The 17,492-nt window shown below is 43.7% G+C and overlaps 1 protein-coding gene across 1 annotated transcript in view; it reads left to right on the forward strand.

The window, feature by feature from the left end:
- The first annotated feature begins 8,439 nt into the window (after nt 1–8,439).
- NINJ2 (ninjurin 2) overlaps nt 8,440–17,492 on the forward strand; it is a 78,535-nt gene continuing 69,482 nt past the window's right edge. Inside the window, exon 1 of the mRNA XM_081957102.1 lies at nt 8,440–8,620. Within this exon, the coding sequence (XP_081813228.1) occupies nt 8,588–8,620 (33 nt within the window). The 5' untranslated portion in view covers nt 8,440–8,587. The remainder of the gene's footprint in view (nt 8,621–17,492) is intronic.

Consider the following 17,492-nt stretch of genomic DNA (forward strand, 5'->3'; position numbering starts at 1 on the left):
TGAGCCCCAAAATTCCTGTGTCTAAGTGAAACGCTTGTTAAGTGACCTTTGCCCCATTTTATGACCTTTCTTGCCACACTTGTTAAGTGAATCACTGCAGTTCTCAAATTAGTAATACGATTATTAGGTGAATCCGACTTCCCCATTAACTTTGCTTGTCAGAAGACTGCAAAAAGTGATCACATGACCCTGGGACACTGCAACAGTCCTAAATAGGAACCAGTTGCTCCCAAATCCAAATTTTGATCACATGACCATGGGAATGTTGCAATCATTGTAAGTGTTGAAAAATGGTCATGTCACTTTTTTTAGCCCCGCGGTGGCTCAGTGGCTAAGACTGAGCTTATTGATCAGAAAGGTCGACAGTTTGGAGGTTCAAATCCCTAGCACCGCATAAGGGAGTGAGCTCCTGTTACTTGTCCCAGCTTCTGCCAACCTAGCAGTTCGAAAGCATGTAACAAATGCAAGTAGAAAAATAGGAAGCACCTTTGGTGGGAAGGTAACAGCATTTCGTGCACCTTCGGCGTTTAGTTATGCCAGCCACATGACCATGGAGACGTCTTTGGACAGCGCTGACTCTTCAGCTTTGAAACGGAGATGAGTCGGGAACAACTAGCACATATGTGCGAGAACCTTTACCTTTAACTTCAAAAAGTCACTGAACAAACTATTCAAAAACCAACAAAAACTAACCAAGTTTTTCTTGGTTTTTGGCGCCTGACATCAGCTCTCCAAGCCTTACTGTGGATTCAGTCTCCTGCAGTGTGTAGACAATTCTGTGTGTGCTGCACTGGCTCTCCTCATGCTAGGAGGATGTGATAATTCTGGTGTCGTTTCTTGAGAAAAAGGTAATAAGATAAACCACCACAAATTGCCCATCTGCAAGACATTTGGGGCATCTCTTGTCAGTGGAACTCTAGAAAGTAACTTCTAAATATGTGAAAACCAGTTTTGGAATGATTGTTTCCACCTCTCTAACCAAACTTCCTTCCTTCCTTCCTTCCTTCCTTCCTTCCTTCCTTCCTTCCTTCCTTCCTTCCTTCCTTCCTTCCTTCCTTCTTTCACTTCCCTTTCCTTCCCTCCCTCCCTTCTTCCCTTCTGTTCCCTTCCCCTTCTTTCCTTCCTTCCCGCCTTCCTTCACTTCCCTTTCCCTCTCTCTCTTCCCCCCTTCCTTCTTCCCTTACATTCCCTTCCTTCCTTCCTTCTTCCCCTCCCTCCCTTCCCTTCCCCTCCCTCCCTCCCTTCCCTCCCTCCCATCCCATCCCATCTCTTCCTTCCTTTCCCTTCCTTTCCCTTCCTTCCCCTTCCCCTTTCCCTTTCCTTTTCCCTTCCCTCCCTCCTTCCCTTCCCTTCTTTCCCATCCCATCCCTTCCTTCCTTTCCCTTCCTTTCCTTTCCTTTCCTTCCCGTTCCCCTTTGCCTTCCCCTTTCCCTTCCCTCCCCTCCCCTCCCTCCTTCCCTTCCCTTCTTTCCCATCCCATCCCTTCCTTCCCTTCCCTTCCCTTCCCTTCATTTCCCTTCCTTCCTTCCTTCCCTTCCCTCCCTCCCTCCTTCCTTCCCTCCCTTCCCTTCCCATCCCTTCCTTCCTCCCTTCCCTTCCTTTCCCCCTTCCTTCCTTCCTTCCTTCCTTCCTTCCTTCCTTCCTTATTTCCTTCCTTCCTTCCTCCCCTTCCCTTTCCCTCCCTCCTTCCTTCCTTCCTTCCTGCCTTTCCTTCTTCCCCTCTCCTCCCTCCCATCCCATCCCTTCCTTTCCTTCCCCTTCCCCTTCCCCTTCCCTCCCTCCTTCCCTTCCCTTCCCTTCTGTCCCATCCCATCCTTTCCCTTCCTTCCTTCCTTCCCTTCCCTCCCTCCTTCCTTCCCTCCCTTCCCTTCCCTTCCCACCCCATCCCTTCCCTTCTTTTCCCTTCCTTCCTTCCCTTCCCTCCCTCCCTCCTTCCTTCCCTCCCTTCCCTTCCCTTCCCATCCCATCCCTTCCCTTCCCAACCCTTCCTTCCTTCCCTTCCCTTCCCTTCTTTTCCCTTCCTTCCTTCCCTTCCTTCCCTCCCTCCTTCCTTCCCTCCCTTCCCTTCCCGTCCCGTCCCGTCCTGTCCCGTCCCTTCCTTCCCCTTCCCCTTCCCCCCCCTGCTTCCTTCCTTCCTGGTAAGGCTGACTATTGCAGAACCTGAATCCTGGACTTTGCCTTGTTCGTTGCGTTCTTCTCAACAGCCTCCTAACTTTAAAAATTCTTTCTTTCCAGGTTTATTGGAGTGTGAAATAGCAGCATTCCAGAAATACAAGGATGACCTGGCAGCATTCCCAGCACTTGGATTTCCTATTTACACACTATTTTATGACGCCAATGTCATGAACAAACAAGAACTGCTGCAGAAGCATGGTGATTAATTTGCCCAGTGGGCTATTTTCCCCCTCAAGCTCAGCCCAATTGTACAAGCAGCAGCAGCAGCAGCAATATTAATAATGAAAAAAAAATCCTCTCTGGGGATCCAATCTCACCGCAGTGGTCCCACATGCAGAGAGAATACCTCCTTATCTGCTCTCCATTTCTGCTGCTTGAGTGAAAACATCTGATTTACTTTTACAAACTCCCTGTTTATCGTCTCCTGCTCACCAATATTAAATCTAGTCTCCCTGTTTCCATGGAAGAAACATATCTAAGGCGCTGCCACAAGGAAGGATGTGTGTGTGTGTGTGTGTGTGTCAACCTATTCTCCAAAGCACCTGAGGGTAGGACAAGAAGCAATGGGTGAAAACTAATCAAGGAGAGAAACAACCTAGAACTAAGGAGAAATTTCATGAGAGTGAGGACAATTAATCTCCAGAACAATTTGTCTCCAGAAGTTTTGAATGCTCCAAAACTGAAGGCTTTTAGGAAGATATTGGATAACCGTTTGTCTGAAATGGTGTAGAATTTCCTGCCTGAGCAGGGGCTTGGATTAGAAGTCTTGCAAGGTTCCTTCCAACTCCGTTATTCTGTTAAAAGCGGAGGATGTGGAAGAATCCTGGCCATGAACCCTCTGCTGATACGGAGAAACCTCATTACAAGAAGCCAACATGGAGATAGAAGTCATTGGTGCCACCTCTAGCCAGAAGAATAGGGCCCCAACAGATTTGTCCTCTTTTTAGTTCTGAAATCTGAGGAATTTCTGCCTTGCATTTCTGCACAAGTTGCAAAAATGTTGGCCTTCCTCCACGCCTGTAAAGTTGCAATCCAACAAATCTGTTTATGTATCTATTGACTCCAGATTTTGAGGTGGCCGTGATTATGAACAGACCTGGTAAGAGTTTGCCTACTTTGTCTGGCTCCCTATCAACCATTTCTCCAGAAGTCAGCCTTTCTGGATGTTTTCCAACTCCCATGGACTATTGTGGTGGTTAAAAATCCTTGGGGACTCCAAACAATGATTTGCTGATTCAGCAACCCACACCCTACTTCTCAGTGCTCCTGAGATCCTTATGGAAGGTTTTCTCCTCCTCTTCCATCTTTCTAAATTATTTTGTACTGCAAACTAATTTTTCCCTCTAGCATTACTAATACCCAGACCCGTCCTTCCAGCGATTACTTCTATCTTAAAGGAATCTTTGTTCCATCATTTTCATGAAGAACTTTTTAAAGAAAATAAACACCAACCATAAAGCATCTTTAAAAAGAACCAGAAGTAGACAAGATATTTGAGATATCTCAATGGTCAGATTCTGGATAAGCATTTGCCTGAACATCAAATATGATGAGGTGATCCAAGATTGAATGGCAATGGTTTCTAGGGCTGCAACAGCTGGAAAAATTATTATCATGATGTCAAAACCAGTCAGGGATGCCTGTGATCACCCAGAATAGGACTCTAACAGAAGCCGAACATAAAACATAATGTGGCTGCAAAGAAATCTAACATGATTATAGGCCAAATGAATAGACAGAAGCACAGTTTCAAAGTCAGAGGAATAACAACTCTATTCTGGACAAATCGGAGTCCATTGGAGTTGGGTAGCTGTAATAAATTTAAATACATGCATACATACATTTTCAGGAATCAAAGGCTCACTTGATTCGAGCAGAACTGTGGATAACGTCATGGAGACATTCATGTTATTTTCTCGGCAACACACTAAAAATAAGTAGAGTGGAGTAGAGTAGAATAGAATACAATAGAATAGTTGGAAGGGACCTTTGAGGTCTTCTAGTCCAACCCCCTGCTTAGGCAGGAAACCTTATACCATTTCAGACAAATCATTGTCCAACATCATCTTAAAAACTTCCAGTGTTGGAGCATTCACAACTTCTGGAGGCAAGTTGTTCCACTGATCAACTGTTCTGTCAGGAAATTTCTTTTTGTTCTAGGTTGCTTCTCTCCTTAATTTCCACCCATTGCTTCTTGTCTTGCCTTCAGGTGCTTTGGAGAATAGCTTGGCTCCCTCTTCTTTGTGGAAACCCCTGAAATATTTGAACACTGCTATCATGTCACTCCTCGTTCTTCTTTTCATCAAACTAGACCTACCCAATTCCAGCAACCATTCTTTATATGTTTTAGCCCAGTTTGCTGTTGCCTGCTTCCGGAATGTCTCCTGGGCTTTTTAATCTAAAACCCAGAAATTTCCTGGTGGTGTCCCATCCGACTATTAACTTGGCCCAATATGGTTTAGTGTTTTCAAGGCCAGCTAAGATCAGCTTGGTGCTGCTGCATTCTATTTTTCTTCTTCTGTTCAATTCTCAGAGGCTGCCTGGATAAATCCCTGCAGTTTTCTCGGTAAGGTTTTTTGGGAAGTGGTTTGCCACTTCCTTCTTCTTAGGGCTGAGAGAAAGTAGCTGACTGAAGGTCATCCAGCTGGCTTTGTGCCAATGGCAGGACTAGAATTCAAGGTCTCCGGGTTTCTAGCCTGTTGCCTTAAACATAATACCAAACTGGTTCTCGCTGTACTTTATACTGCATGGGAAATGCTACATTCAATTTTAGGCTTGAACTTTAAGAAAACTGATGATGGTTAGCAACAAAGAAGATTTATCTGCAAGAAGTAAGGATGAAAAGAGGAGGGTGGGGACTAATTGGAATGATTACACTATTCAAATATTTGAAGGACAGTGCGAGACAACCCTTTATTATAGGGTGGAAAACACTTTGAGTGCTTGTGATTTATATCTTTGCAGATATAAACCCCGACTAGATACACATCCTGCATTTTATTTCAAGTACACATTCTTTGGTTAATCTCTTTTTCTTTTTCACAATAATCCTTCTCAGAACTGGGCAAATTTGATTTTGTGAGCTGTAGCAAACTCTATCAGATGCTCTTGTCAATTTTTCTTTTCAAACTTCTGTGGAAAAGTAGGTCCTTTGGGAAAAGTGAAAGTTAAAAGTTCTGGGGTCGGGTGGGAAGGAGCCTTTAAACCCAAAGACTATGAAATGTAATGAACTTAAAATTAAACCCACATGATCTCAATCAACCAAACTAATTCAAACCAAGAATACTTTTGTTCCAAGATTTTGTTTTCAACTTTATAGGCAGGCAAATATTTCTTTGGCTCCTGAAGATGCAAACAATATGATCAGAGATGATAATTTATGGGATTTGCAGCCTGAGGTCAGAAGCCTAGAATAACTACGCAAATAACTATGCAAATATATTGGTTTTCCATATAATTTTGTCATTTAGCCATACTTCTTATTTCAATTCTGACCTTATTTATAATGATTATTATGCAGCTTCTCAGAAAATCTATATTAGCACTTTCACCTTAGCTTCTCTGAAACAATGACCTTGTGCTTACAGGCCTAAACTAAACCACCCATGGGGTTACACCTTCACCTTGGAAAAAACATGCTATCTTCAAAGTGGCTCACCTAAGCCCCAAACAAGGGTCTTCAAAAATAATACATACATACATACATACATACATACATACATACATACATACATACATACATACACTAAGTTGGCTTCGTGGCTAATACAACTGCCTAACATGTAAAAACAGCCCAGGTTCAAATCCCAGTAAGGGTATGGCTAGCTGATGAGAGCTAAAAAGCTTGAAATAGATCTATACTAATCTCCCTTTATTTATTTATCAGCACAAAAATGGTTTCCTGCCTGGAAGGCTCCTAGGGTGGAGCTGAAAGGCAAAAGGGAAGCAATATGCTCCCTCCCATATTTGGGCATACCAGGTGCTTTGACATCTCTCTCTCTCTCTCTCTCTCTCTCTCTCTCTCTCTCTCTCTCTCACACACACACACACACACACACACACACACACACACACTGTATAGGGGTGGGCTGCTATGGGTTCGCCTGGGTTAGGGAGAACCTGTAGCTAATGTTATGGCTGGTTTGGAGAACCTCCAAATCCCACCCCTGGCAGGTCCCTCCCACCCTGCCCTGCCCCTCCTTCCCCTCCCAGGAGTCTCCGTGCGGCCTATTTTGGATGTGAAGTAAGTGCAGGGCCCACACGGAGGCTCGGGGAGGGGAAAAAACAGGCCTCCCGGAAGTTACAGTACCAGGGGGAGGCAGTTTTCACCTTCCCAGAGCCTCAAGGAAAGTCTCCAGAGCCTGGGGGAAGGCAATAACAGGGACTCTGCCATGGTGCAGGAGGTTGACTAGGCCACACCCACCATGGCCACGCCCACCCATCAACTGGGAAGAGAACCCGTTGCTGAAATTTTTGAAGCCCACCCCTGAATATAAAGAATAGTGAAACGAATTTCTGCAGCTATGTTTCTGGATCATTGCTAGCTTGTTGTTTTTTTTTTTTATGTGTTGCTCATTAGAACCTGATATTTTGACAGTGTAGTTTAAATTATTTTTGTTTTAATGGAAGCTACTCTTGGAAATTCTGAAGGGGCACTAATGATCAATGCAGAAAAAAATAACGATATTCCAAGGGGGAGGGAAAAAGCCCCTAATTCACTGAAGTGGATTGAGAGAACATACCAAATCACAAATGTGAAGTACTCTCCTTCTGATTGCTCCGTCATGGTTTGTGACCGAGAGTGTGTTCTACAAACCTAGCCAATAATGGTTTATTCAAGAAGTTATTATTAAATATTCTGAGGTTTAAGGAAACATAAACCCAACCAGTAAGAGTTTTCCATGCAGGTCGCCAGGGAAATACTCTTAGGCAACAGGGATGAAGGCAAAATTTCTCCTTGGGATTCTGAATCCCTGGAACCAGCCCTAATGAACCATTTCTGTATGAAGCCTTGTATTGAGATCATATCCTTTGGTGTCCTTCTTGGGTAGAAAAAGGTAATTTTAAGAAACATCAGGGAAGGAGGCAGCTCCTCAAAGTTTCCAACCAGGATTATCCACAGAGTGTGGTAATAAAAAGAAGTCAAAATGGCGGCTACAATAGTGATTCAATGATCCATCTAATTTTTTTTTAAGAGGTGGAGCTTTAATCTCACCATGGTGGCTACCATCTTTACTTTTATGATGACAACTTGTGGACTCTGATGGTTCTAACTATCAACTCCGGCACTGGGATCATTTGCTGCTGGGTGGGTAAGAACTGGTCCCAATATTATGCATTTGGAGCTGGAAGGTAACCCCTTGCTGTTAGGAATTGATATCTCTTGGTCTTTTCCTCCAGGTTGCTATACCACTAGAGAGGAGATGTTTATGACCAGCAAAAAATTTGTCAGAACCAAGAAGGTATTTGTTTAGAACAGGGGTGTCAAACTCGATTTCATTGAGGGCCGCATCAGGGTTGTGTTTGACCTCGGAGGGTTGGGTATGGGTGGGGCATGGCCTGGAGTAGGCATGGTCATGTTGGGTATGGACAGAGGTGGGCGTGGCCATGGTGGCCATGACATAGGACTCGTGTCAGGAACACCTGTGGTGGCCAAGTGCTAAGGTAGGACTTCCCTGAGACTCTCAATCTTTTTTTTTAACAGGTGGAGCTTTAATCTCACCATAATGGCTGCCATCTTTACTTTTGCAATGACAACTTGTGGACACTGATGGTTGTAAGTATCAACTCCGGCACTGGGATCATTTGCTGCTGGGTGGGTAAGAACTGGTCCCAATGTTATGAATTTGGAGCTAGAAAGTGACTCCTTGCTGTTAGGGATTGATTTCTCTTGGTCTTTTTTGTGGCTGTCTGGAATAACAAACACACCAGCCTGGTGCCATCTGCACTCCAACTCCCTCTAGCTGCAACCCGTCTTCTGCCAAAAGCTGGCTTGATCTGTGCCATGAACCCAGTGGTACATTTGTAGGTGTCCCTGAATTGCAACTTCCAGTGACTTCATAGGACTCAGCTGGATCCAGAAGCTCCCGAGACATGCAGTCATGGGTGAATAACAAGGAGGACCATTCAGCATCTTGGAGACAATAAAGACTTTGCATGCCACTGCCTCCACCATCACCACCACCAGTCTCTCTCTCTCTCTCTCTCTCTCTCCTCCTCCTCCTCTTTCCCCCATTCCAACGCTGCAGCCAAGGCGAGAGTTGGACTTCAGGCGAATGAATAGCAGGTTTGTTCCAGGAACTGAACTTTCCCTCCCACCCAGCAAATGCTCTGGAGAATCCAGAAGGCTACCAGGACTTGATCTCTTGTGTGGGTTCAAGACGACTAAGGAGAAAACTTGGGGAGACTAAAGATGGGATCGGAAGGAGAAATGATCAACCTTCATGTGAGTGTTTCTTGGCCATGCAGCAAGAGAGAGGATGGGTAAGGAGCAGATCCTAATTGTTTGCTCCTCATTCTTCCTTTCCTAGTTTTTGTTCTGGTTTATTTTGATGCTTCTTTTTTTGAGGGGGTTTGTTTCACTTTTGCTTTCTTTGCTCTCTCAGTGGTGGTGATCATAGGATCCACACAGCATATCAGTGGTGGGTTTCAAAATTTTTTAGATGTAGGTGTGGCCTGCTTTGTGGGAGTGGTTTGCCAGCCATGTGACCAGGTGGGAGTGGCTTGGCAGTCATGTGATTGGGTGGGCCTGGCCAACTTGTAAAATGTGGTGAAACTCACTTAACAACGCTCTTGATTAGCAACCAAAATGTTGGCTCAGAAACTCTGGCATTTGAAGCACGGAAGTCTTAAAGCTGTCAAGTTACAAGACCCTTGCATCCCTAACCCTTTAGAAAAAAAATACCCCAGGGGTGTTCAAACTTGACAGCTTAAAGACTTGTGGACTTCAACTCCCAGAATTCCTCCTCCAGTCATGTTGGCTCAGGAACTCTGGCATTGAAATGTGCTAGTCTTAAAGCTGTCAAGTTACAAGACCCTTGCACCCCTAACCCTATAGAAAAAAAAACCCAGGGGTGTTCAAACTTGACAGTTTCAAGACTTGTTGAATTCAACTCCCAGAATTCCTCCTCTCGCTCTTCATCTTGATGATGTGCGGATGGGGAGGGGGGAGGGAGCTGGAACCGGTTCTAAACGGCACTGTAGATTTGTGGAATCTCTTCTATAGAAGAGGTTAGAACTGGCAGGAACCCATCCCTGCAGCCAATGTTCTTCTTCTCCAGGGATTGATTAACTTGCCCTGATAATAAAGTTGAGAGGCAGGGAGATGAAAGGAGAACTGTCAAGAGCTTTTTGAAAAGGACAAGTAAATGAAGGCAACCTTGTTTCCTCCCCCCTCCAATCAGCTGCAAAACTCTGATTCCATCTCTGCTCTTTCTCAAAAAGCTCTTCTGTGCTTGATTAAGAAAACACTCCTGAAATGTTTGCAGGAAAAGAAACAAACACAGAAATAGCTAAGCAAGAAAAAGAGAGCGAGATCTAGGATTCCCATCTAGAATTCCTGAGGATATACAACCTCTTCATCCAGTCATTTGATGGCTCCTTAGTGTTTGTTTGACAAGGGACGTGTGCTTCCTCCACTTGGCATCCCTTGAAAGTGACAACTTTTGGTCAATGGGCTGAATTTGAAGGGGGAAAAGAATTCTACCTAGAGAAGTACCCAGCAAAGCAAAGAAAGGGAGCATTCATCTTAAGAGAAGAACGGTAGACCATAACATGACTTTAGGATATACTAAGGTTGCAATTAGGGTTACCTGAATTGGCAAAGCTAACCTTGTCTCCTGTGGAATGGGAAAGAAACAAATACACCCACTTGCAAGCAAACCTCAAATAAACATAGCAAGCACCATCAAGGTAGTACAAGAAGACAGAAAGCATGATGGGTGACGGATTTGAATGTTACCTTGTCTAAACTTTCTTCAAGTAGAAAACTATATTAGGGTGAGAAATTCTGGTCTTGTTTCTTTGATTTGCTACAATAGCTTTCTACTTTTAGGAAGGATATTTTTAAAAGGAGATCTTCCAGATCTTTATGGACTTAGTTCAGGGATGGGATTCAACCGGTTCGGACCAGTTCGGGTGACCGGTAGATTTGACTATCAGCTGGGAGCGAACTGGTTCACTCTGACTTTGAAGTGGGCCTGCCCCCCGCTCCTGCACTATACTTGCCTATATTACCTTTTCCAAAGCCCAGCTGATCGGCGTGGCAGAGTGGATTGCCGCGCCCCAGCTGTTTTCCTCACCGGCAATAATGCAAAAGTGAGTTTTATGTAAACTGAGCACACGCCAGTGGTGGGTTGCAGGTGGCATGCCCCGGTACGGGTGTACCGGAGCCTGGCCGGAGCACCGGATACTGTTCCGGTACGGTGCTCCAGAAGGCCCACCCACCCACCCGCCTGCCTGCCCGCCCGAGCTCCTTACCTGTCTTTTAAGGCTTCTGCACTTCCACGCATGGCACATACAGCGCCTGCGCGATGCTCCGCGGACGTTGTGGAGGCTCGCAGAGGCGCTAACACACATGTGCGTGCGGCGGGATCCACCACTGGCACACGCATACAGCACACAAAGTGCGCACTCAGCGAACCAGTTGTTCAACCGGTAGGGTCTCACCCTTGATTTAATTCCATTGCTTAGGTTCCTGCAAAGCACTGAACTGCAAACTAACCATTCCATCAAATTCACACAACAATGTGTTGGGCTGGTCTGCAGTTCAGAAGGTCGTTGATTTATTCACGAAATGAATTTGCCATGTCAACCTAGCTGAGCAGTTTGAAGATGCTGCTTGTCTGCCTCCTTCTGTGGCAGGCCTGAATTTTGGTACACTTGAGCTGTATTTCCAAGGAATTGATTTTTTGGGGGGTTGAACAGGTGCTTTAATCTGGCCATGGCTTTGAAGGCTAACAGGCTTGTGACATGACGCCCCGTTCAGGATATCAGGTTATGGAATCTCATCCAGTGGGATTCAAATAATTTAGCAACCAGTTCTCTGCCCTAATGACCAGCTGAGTAGGCGTGGCTCGATGGTCATGTGACCATGTGGGCGTGGCCAATTCAACATCACTCAGGTCGATGGGTGCTTCACCTTAGCTGTTACAATGTAATAAGGGTTAACCGGAGAGGCAGTTTCTGTAAGCAAGGCAATAAAGATAAGGCTAGAAACAACACCAGAATGTTTCCTTCCTGCCTTCCTTACAGGATTAGCCCTGTAAAGTGGAAAAAAGCAAAACGAGATTTCTTCCAACCACCGGTTTTCTGAACTGCTTAGAAAGTTAACAACCGGTTCTCCCGAATAGGTGCGAACTGGCCTCATCTCACCACTGGCCTCATCTCCTCCTGAACAGGGAGAGCCTGACTACCATTTGTACTCTAATACTTTGGGCTACCAGATTTGAGCTGCAAAAAGCCAAATGACCACTAATGGCAGTAAAGATATACAAACAACTGGAATCTCTGATGCCACCTTGTAGCTACGTGGGGTTTTGCAGTCTGGATCCAATCACTCTAGAGCAGGGGTATCAAACTCCCGTTGTCACGGCAGCATCATGTGATCTATTGGGACTTTTTCCCCCTTCAATAAACTGGGCGGGGAGGAGTCAGCATGTGACGCATCCGGCCCGCAGGCCACGAGTTTAACACTCCTGCTCTAGAATATTTTGCTTGGAGTGTTGTAACTTGCTGTAGGGATGCCTTTGAAGAGTATTTGCAATGCAATTTCTCCGAAATGCAGCAAATGGGAAATATAAAAGATGTTTCCAAGATATTTTTCCCCCAACTCCAGGTACTTGAATATTGGCAAGAACAGAGATGTCCTTGTCAAATCACCTGTGTGGGAGAATAACCATTTTACGAGCAATGTGCTTGCAATTTACCCAATCTACAGAAACAATTATATCAGAGGGCTGCTGCCTACATGTCCTTCCTTGAGAGCATCTAAGAACCATCTGGTTGGTCACTCTAATTAACGCTCTCAATCTGACCTCTGTCTTTATTGCTGATGCTTTATGCTGATGCCACCACCCATACAGATGTGCATGACGGGGAAGGGAACAATCTGACTGCACTTTCTAAGGGAGACTACTGTGTCAAGAGAGAGGATGGCACTGGTATTTTTATGATTTAGTTATTTTTTTAATCTTAAAAGTATGTTATAATACACTTCATGATAAATTGGACTAAGACATCCTATTTCTATTCTCTCTCTCTCCCCTCCCTCCCTCCCCCTCTCCCTCTCTCTCCTATCTCCTCCCTCTCTCTCTCTCCATCCATCCACTTACCAACTATCTGTCTACCTGTCTATCTGTCTTCTATCTCTCTATCTTCTACTTCTACCTCTACTTCTCTATCATCTCTCTATCTCTCTCTCCATCCATCCATCCATCCATCCATCCACCTACTTACCTTCTGTCTGTCTGTCTGTCTGTCTGTCTGTCTGTCTGTCTGTCTGTCTGTCTATCTATCTATCTATCTATCTATCTATCTATCTATCTATCTATCTATCTATCTATCTATCTATCTATCTATCTATCTATCTATCATCTATCTAAATCAGTAATGAAGAAATGGGAAATATAAAAGATGTTTCCAAGATATTTTTCCCCCAACTCCAGGGGGGAAGAGAGGAAGAAATAGCCTTTCTGTCTTTTATCTGAAACAGGTAAAATCTTGGTTGTCATAAAACACATCCAAGTAAGTTTTAAACCCAGGTACAGATCTCCCCCACTTAGCAACCTCAAATGGGACCAGATATTTTGTTATTAAGTGAAGTGGTGGCTAGCCAGAAGTGCTTATGATCTAACATCAGCTTTCCTTTGCTTTACAGACCTGCAAAGCTCATAAATGCAAAAGATCCGTTGTAAAGTCACTTTTTCATTCCCCCTGTAACTGCGAATGGCTGTCAAGTGGGGCAGTCACTAAAGGAGGACTACCTGTACGTTGAGAATACAACTCCCAGAATTCTCTTTTACACCACCAATTGGGAATTGTGGGAACCGCAGAGTTTCATGAGGCTATCACCTTTGGAAAGCTGATTTAATTCCTCTTTGCTGATTTAAAGTCCATCTTTTCTGTGGAGCCCAATATTCTTTTTGGCCATGAATGTTAAAACTGTGACTCACCATCTGCTCTGCAGTTGGCCTTGGAAGGAAAGAATTAGTCAGAAAAGGTTACATAAGGAAAAAGATTGAGAAATTTAAAACTGCAGAAATACCTGAGTGAATAGATTGCTTCCTCCAATGGCCTACATATAGAATCTGTTGCTTTCCCTTTAGGAAATTGAAAAAAGTTGCTCATTTCCTGAAAATGGGGGGGGGGGGGGGGATTAACTTAATTCATAGAAATAGTTCTTTTGCATGCCTGCCAATTTTGTCCATATACTGGGAATAAATATGGTGACCAGCCTCACAAATGGGAGCTGAGACTATTTGTTCTCAAGCATTTTACACTTGGGAGTATCTGTCTGCTCAATAGTAATTATTTTTGAATTGCAAACCAGAAAACTGATTCACAGGTTAACTTTTGTCATGTTAACCAGAAGTCACATATTCTCTAATGCAACCAATTCCATACTGAACTCATTAACCACTCAAGGAAGTTCCAGTTTCCTAATTGGACAAGATATAGTAAAGTAATAAATATTAAGAGTAATAACAAAGTGCACAGTCCAGGGTCTAATCAAAGCAAGCACTTCAAAAACTGAAGATTAATATAGTAAGTCCTGCTACTTGCAGTATGTACAGAATTGCCCTCTGTGCTGTTCTGAAATCACCGAGGGAGTTAATCATAGAACCTCATTCTGTCTAAATTGAAATTGATGGGATTAAACAATCCATGATTTTGGCTGGATTATCCAAACATTTCATTTCCCCCTATTAAGCAAGCGGAAAGAGCGGGGGGGGGGGGGCATTCTCTGTGGGTTTGTTCGTTTTACAGTTTGTATGTGAACTATCAACCTTTCTTTATGGTGTGGTATCTAACAAATATCCTAAAAGTGACTGAAGGTGCTAAATCTGAATGTTTAAAATTAATAATGGGATCTTAAGCATTTTAACAGAGGATTGGCATATTTCACAGCACCTTATGGGTGTGAAAATTTGTGATACAATCAAGGGATGGAAGAAAGGAGGTTAATGCTCCACTGCAGGGTTTTATTCACCAAAACTAGGGGTACATTACGGCTTTGCTCTCCAGCGTTCATCTGTCACTGAGTATTAAGATCGCGTGAAGTGTTAATATCACTTTATAATGCTTTGGTAAGGCCACACTTGGAATACTGCATTCAGTTTTGGTCGCCACGATGTAAAAAAGATGTGGAGACCCTAGAAAGAGTGCAGAGAAGAGCAACAAAGATGATTAGGGGACTGGAGGCTAAAACATATGAAGAACGGTTGCAGGAACTGGGTATGTCTAGTTTAATGAAAAGAAGGACTAGGGGAGACATGATAGCAGTGTTCCAATATCTCAGGGGTTGCCACAAAGAAGAGGGAGTCAAACTGTTCTCCAAGGCACCTGAGGGTAGAACAAGAAGCGTGGAAATTAATCAAGGAGATGAGCAACTTAGAAGATAAATTTCCTGACAGCTAGAACAATTAATCAGTGGAACGACTTGCCTCCAAAAGTTGTGAATTCTCCAACACTGGACGTTTTTATGAAGAGGTTAGATAATCATTTGTCTGTAGTGGTGTAGGGTTTCCTGCCTAAAGCAGGGGGCTGGACTAGAAGACCTCCAAAGTCCCTTTCAACTCTGTTATTCTATTCTATTCTATTCTCACAAGACGTATTTCATCAACTCTGGAATTTTCCAGACAAAGCTGGACTGAAATGTACTCACGATTAATCCAGACTCTTCTGATAATTTTCTAGTCTTTCTGTACATCAGAAGGTTTTAAGCCCAAGCATATTGAAAAGTTTGCAAGTCTAAAGCTTGCAGATGAGTACCAACTAACCAGCAGTTGCTATTACTGGCCCCGAAATGAAGATGTAGAACTGTTAGCTGATCATTGTTTGCTTGCCAACCAGCAACTGACTGCCTTGCTCTGGCTCCTCAGGGCTGGGCCTAAACGCATATCCACTTCGCCTCTTCATAAAATTAAAAGAAAATAAATTGCTAGCATTCATGCATATTTCTGCGCTTAGCATAATGGCAAACGTCCACTGCATTCAACATTTCTTTCTCTGTTGTACTGGAAGTTTCGAATTTGGGCTCCTTTATAGAGATAGTTCTTGATTTGCAAGAGTTTGTTTTGGTGGCCATTCAAAATTTAACTGACACTGGAAAGAGTGACTTTTACGACCATTTTTCATTCTTACAACCTTTGCAGCACACAAACACACCCATGACTACGTGATCAAAATTCAGAGGCTTGGCAATTGACTCATATTTATGATGTTTGCAGAGTCCCAGGTCATGTGATCATGTGATGGTGGCACAGTGGTTAGAGTGCAGTACTGCAGGCTACTTCTGCTGACTGCCGACTGCCTGCAATTTGGTAGTTCAGATCTCACCAGGCTCAAGGTTAACTCAGCCTTCCATCCTTCCGAGGTGGGTAAAATGAGGACCCAGATTTTTTGGGGAAAATAGGGTGATTCTGTAAACTGCTTAGAGAGGGCTGGAAAGCACTGTGAAGCAGTATATAATCCAAGTGCTATTCCTATGGCTAATTTTCTGTCCTTTTCATTGTTTCATATCTGTCTGTCCTCCACAATTGATTCGGAAACTGAAGTCACACAAGTTAATGCTACTTCAATTATAAGGGTATAGTAACAGAATTTTGCAAATCTGAATGCGCTTCCCCCCTTTATCTTCAGGAAAACTAGGGACGGTCTTTCTCATTCGCTTACTTGGATCAAATTGTTGGGGGCAATAGGCTGACTCTGTAAACCGCTTAGAGAGGGCTGTAAAGCACTGTAAAGCGGTATATAGGTCTAAGTGCTATTGCTAAGTGCTATTGCTATCACCTTTTGCTACCTTCTTATGAACAAAATTAATGGGGAAGCCAGATTCACTTTACAACCAGGTTACTAAGAACCGCAATGATTCATTTAACAACTATGGCAAAAAAGGTCGTAAAATGGGGCAAAACTCACTTAACAAATGCCTCATTTAACAACAGAAAATTTGGGCTCAGTTGGGGCCATAATTCGAGAACTACCTGTATAAAATCAGTGTGGCGCCTTAGGGTCTGAGACATGTAGAGAGAATTCCCTCCAGCAGAAATGCAAAGTAGCTTATCAAATATGAAGCAGGGATGTCTTGCCAATCCCAAAGTTGTATTCACTGTCTTGAATCCACATTTCCTTTCAGGGACCCAAGGATAGATCAAAATTGTTTCTAACCCAAGTCATTTCGTGCAACATTTATTGAGCAACCAAGCTCAATCTCAGCTCACCTCATTCTGAGGACCATATCAACTGAGATACCTTTGTGCATTTAGCCCAAATCTGAAAAATCTTTAAATTAAGAATGACTGAAATCTAAAATGTAGGAAATCTGCTAATATGCAGTGTGGGCTTAAGAGTGAATCTTAGTATTTTACTAAAAATTGAGTCCTTAGCATAATGGCTAGATCTCATTGAATTAATTTACAAACAAAAATATGTAGGGTTCTAAGCTCACATTCTCATTTTACAATGAGTTATGGATAAAGGTAAAAGTTCCCTTCGCACATATGTGCTAGTCGTTCCTGACTCTAGGTGGTGGTGCTCATCTCCATTTCAAAGCCGAAGAGCCAGCGCTGTCCCAAGACGTCTCCGTGGTCATGTGGTCGGCATGACTCAACGCCGAAGGCACACGGAACACTGTTATCTTCCCACCAAAGGTGGTCCCTATTTTTCTACTTGCACATGCTTTCAAACTGCTAGGTTGGCAGAAGTTGGGAGAAGTAACAGGAGCTCACTCCATTACGTGGCACTAGGGATTCGAACCGCCAAACTGCCGATCTTTCTGATCGACAAGCTCAGCATCTTAGCCATTGAGCCACTGCTCAGTTATGAATACCCACATACAAAAAAACAAAATCAGAACCTTGGTTGTTTAAACGTTCAATCCACCAAAAAATCAGGAACGAAATGCCTTTCTGGTTGAAATTGATTTCCTGGTCTCGTCTACCTAGGAACAATGAGGTTGATGGCAGTGAAGGTAATTGCAAGTCATTTTCAAATGCCTTAAGGGTCTGAGGAAGGAAAACGGAAGGGTAGATGTTTCCAAAGTGCTACCCAACACCTAATTATTTATTGTTTGGTTTTAGGTTGCTTCTTTGACATTC

Source organism: Natrix helvetica (assembly GCF_964273705.1).
Source record: "Natrix helvetica genome assembly, chromosome: 6".
Taxonomy (NCBI): domain Eukaryota; kingdom Metazoa; phylum Chordata; class Lepidosauria; order Squamata; family Natricidae; genus Natrix; species Natrix helvetica.